Consider the following 3854-nt stretch of genomic DNA (forward strand, 5'->3'; position numbering starts at 1 on the left):
CAAACATTCGAGAAACGTCCACCCTAATCGACAAACCACATTCCTCGCACACATAAACACCACCTGCGACGAGTCACTTGGATCCCCAAAAACAATATAAAATGAGGTCCACCCCAAACAACTTCAGTCGACCCACAGCAACAAGAGTCGACACACAGCAGCGGACCAGCCGAACGAGCCAGCAACACACTGCCGTATCCAGAGACTTGCTGAACATAGCCGAATGCCGAGCCAGCGACACTCTACCGTATCCAGAGACTTGCTGAACATAGCCGAATGCCGAGCCAACGACACTCTACCATATCCAGAGACCTTCTGAACATAGCCGAATGCCGAGCCAGCAACACACTGCCATATCCAGAGACATCTGAACATAGTCAGATCCAGAGCAACGACACATTGCAGATCCAGCGGCCCGCACGACACCAAGTCAACAGCCAATAGCCGTCTCGAGAACACTACGATTCCAGCCGCTTGAACAACATATTTATACACTTGTATATTCAAACAATAAAGTACTTTATTCAAACAAACAGCAGTATTAACTACTAAAACACAGACGAACTCGTCTACAATACATGGCGGACTGGTGGTGAAGAACACCTTCACAACTAGATCAGTCCCCATAGATCTTTCGATTTTCAATCTTTGTCTTCCGATATTTGCGTTTTCCGGCATTTCACATTCCGGCCCGTGGGGTAGACCCATATTGATCGTATCCCGGCCTAACGAAACACATGTTGTGTAGTTTGAAAGAGGATCGTTTATTTTTGTTCAATTGTTACAATGGTTATTGTATGTACGAAGAGGTTGAACTTCGGAGAAGTGAGCTGGTTGAACTCCAGAGGTTCACTCTGGTGTTGGGAGCTGGTGTGTCGCTTTATATACGTTCTGGCTTGAAGCGTGCCGCGTGCAGATGCTTTGTCTTCGTTTCCAGGACACGTATGATAGAGACACGTGTTGACCTATTTTCGAGGCACATTCTTTATAGCTGTGGGGTCAGCGCCAGGACGTCGTTCGTTTAAGAATGCATTCGTGTGTCACGAGTAAATGTCTTTTTAAGACACGTGTTACGGTATCCTGATGACATCACTGTTGGGTTTCGTTCGTTTTACGATCAAGCGATAAACTCTTTCTTTTGGAATGGTCGAAGGGGGCATTGCCCTTGAGTTATGCATGTCTGTACATGATCGATAATGAGATCACTGGTTTTGATTCGTAATAGCACAAATCTTGCTATATTCCTACAATTTCAAGTGTGAAAACGTAATTTTCTGTGAAATGTATCTTCCACATAAATCAAAGTACACATAGATATGTTTGTGTTTCGATACTGATTTTAATTATGCCGCATATTTATTCATTTGTACAGATAAAAACCCATTTACGTAAATCATATAATATAAAATTGGGAAGCCAAATTAGCATCCCTTGATACTAATTTGGCTTCCCAAATTGGTAATGAGGGTGTCGGTATAGACATTCCGCGGGTCTCGCTTGAAGATGTTAGGATAGCAATTTTAAAACTGACGGTGTGCCCCCTGACGTATTAAAGGCATGCTGTAATTCGCTCTTAGAACCTCTTCAGTTTATTTTTAACCTTATTCTTGGTTCTAGTAATTATTCTGAAAAATGGGAATTATCTAGAGTCATTCCTATTCATAAAAGTGGCTTTGAAAATGAGGTTGAAAATTGCAGACCTATTGCTATCATCTCGGCTATTCCCAAAATTTTTGATAACATCCTTCACTGTTTGATTCTTAAGCAGTCCAAAAGATGTTGTGTGACGAGCAACATGGTTTTTCACCATGTCGTTCCACTACCACTAATCTTGCCAGATTTTCAAATTATACCATCTTTAAAGTTGACGGTGGTCAGCAAGTTGATGTAGCCTACTTTGACTTTCGTAAAACCTTTGATCATGTCAATAATGACGCTCTTCTGATCAGATTAGCTGAAGTGGGCTTTTCTCCACGTCTTCTGAAACTATTTGCTTCTTGTCTTAGTGATAGAAAGCAATTTGTTAGATATGGTATTTATGAATCTCCCTCATTTTTTACTCGATCTGGTGTAACTCAGGGGTCCACTTTAGGCCCCTTACTATTTACAATTATTATTAATAACCTCCCTAGAGTGTTCACAGGTATCTTGTTGTGAATTACAAAAGCTTTTCATTCAAGGTGTAACGATTGAAATGCTTAGAATTAGTATATTGAAATGAAACATTAGGTATATTTTTATTGTTTTTTAAATAGCACACTTGCGAATCTATTGTATAAAAAAACATTTAGAATTGATTTGATCACTTGAGCCTTCCACATGTGCATTTATTTTGTCTACGTCAGTCGGGCTGATTTCAATTATAATCTTCAAGGTCTTCGTGAGCCTTATTATAGTGTAATTGATATTTTAGTTATTGAGTGGTATTGGTATTATTTTTATTTCCATATAGCAAAAGATAAGGGGCTCGTTTTTTTATATAAAATAATGAGTATTGGAATGTGTATAAGAATACTCTTTTAACTTAAGAAAAAATGATTTCGAAAACAAAATATCAATACAAATTTATATTTTGATGGAAATCTATAATTGCTCTCTTTTATTATAGTTAAAATATGCTACATGTTCAAATTTTCAAATTTTGAGTTCAAATTTTCGTGTTTATAAACGAAAATAAAACGAGTCAGCATTCGAGCAATGCATTTAGTATATAATATAATATTATAGATAAGAGTTAAAACCAGTAGCAAGAATTCTGATGCTATTTTCAATAATCAGTTGTTTTTTTGTGCGGTTTTTCCACTATCATTGAAATTATCTTGAAGAAAATACATTTTTCGGTTATTAATCAATTGTTATTAATTGCTTACTTTAGATTTTATTTTCCTTTCGAGTGCAAAATATGCATGGCGGATTTGAGTAGTTTGTCGAATTCTATTATCGATGATCTTATTTTTAATTTCAAAATGTGTGTTATCTGTGAGAAGACGATTATTTTTATATTGGATGAGTGGTTATTTCCATGCGGTTTTTCATTATTATTGTAAAAACATGTTTTTCTGTGGTATAATGTCATATCCGTGTGAGCAATCTAGCGCTAGTCCTTTAACCCTAAATTCGTTTTAAAAAACTCGTAAAACTGTTTTTATTCCTGCAAAAGATGTGAAATCGAAATCCCAATACCAATCCAGACAAAATATCTTTGCTTAGATTGTTCATTTTAGCGATCCTCTCAATGATAAATTCGATCTTCTAAATGATTGAGAATAAATAAATAAACAAAATAACTAAACGTTACTTTGTTTGGAAAATTTACAGTCTTATTGATTATAAATGATAACAAAATATAATTATTACAAAATAAACCATTTTACAATTTTCACATATACATAGGTAAGAGAAAAAAGAAAAAAATTAGAGATTAAAATAATAATAACATTAATAACCTAGATTATATTTATAAACAAAAAATAATAATTAAATTCAAATTATGCAAATTAGTATACGTAAATAATTAATATATGTACGTTTTAATGCAACATCAGGGTTAAGATATCCTTATCTATCGTGATAAAACCGCAGAACGATAGTGCTCCACATCATTCGCTGCTATTCTTTCCAATTGGTAAGTCTAACTTTATAATGCTCAGCACTTATATTGTCTAATTTTCAACTTTGTTTTTCAGGAAGAATCTAAGAGAAAATCAAAAACAAGATGTTCGTAGTGAAGGCGATGTCCAATTTTGCTGCAAAACGGGTGAAGTATTTGTATGAGGCCATGCAACAAGATAAGAAATGCGACACCAATTTTACTGTTCGAGGCCGAAAGTATTTTAATTCGAATCCAAAATTAT

General features: G+C 35.3%; 1 protein-coding gene across 2 annotated transcripts in view; it reads left to right on the forward strand.

The window, feature by feature from the left end:
- Positions 1-3601: 3601 nt before the first annotated feature.
- LOC143918053 (kelch-like protein 24) overlaps positions 3602-3854 on the forward strand; it is a 2600-nt gene continuing 2347 nt past the window's right edge. Inside the window, exons 1-2 of one of the 2 annotated variants that reach the window (XM_077439720.1) lie at positions 3602-3625; positions 3687-3828. In XM_077439720.1, coding sequence (XP_077295846.1) covers positions 3716-3828 — 113 coding nt within the window. In that variant the 5' untranslated portion in view covers positions 3602-3625; positions 3687-3715. Of the gene's footprint in view, positions 3626-3671; positions 3829-3854 lie in introns of those variants that run through there. The other variant, XM_077439718.1, reaches the window with a different exon arrangement.

The sequence above is a fragment of the Arctopsyche grandis genome, chromosome 10 (genome assembly GCF_051622035.1).
Source record: "Arctopsyche grandis isolate Sample6627 chromosome 10, ASM5162203v2, whole genome shotgun sequence".
Taxonomy (NCBI): Eukaryota; Metazoa; Arthropoda; class Insecta; order Trichoptera; family Hydropsychidae; genus Arctopsyche; species Arctopsyche grandis.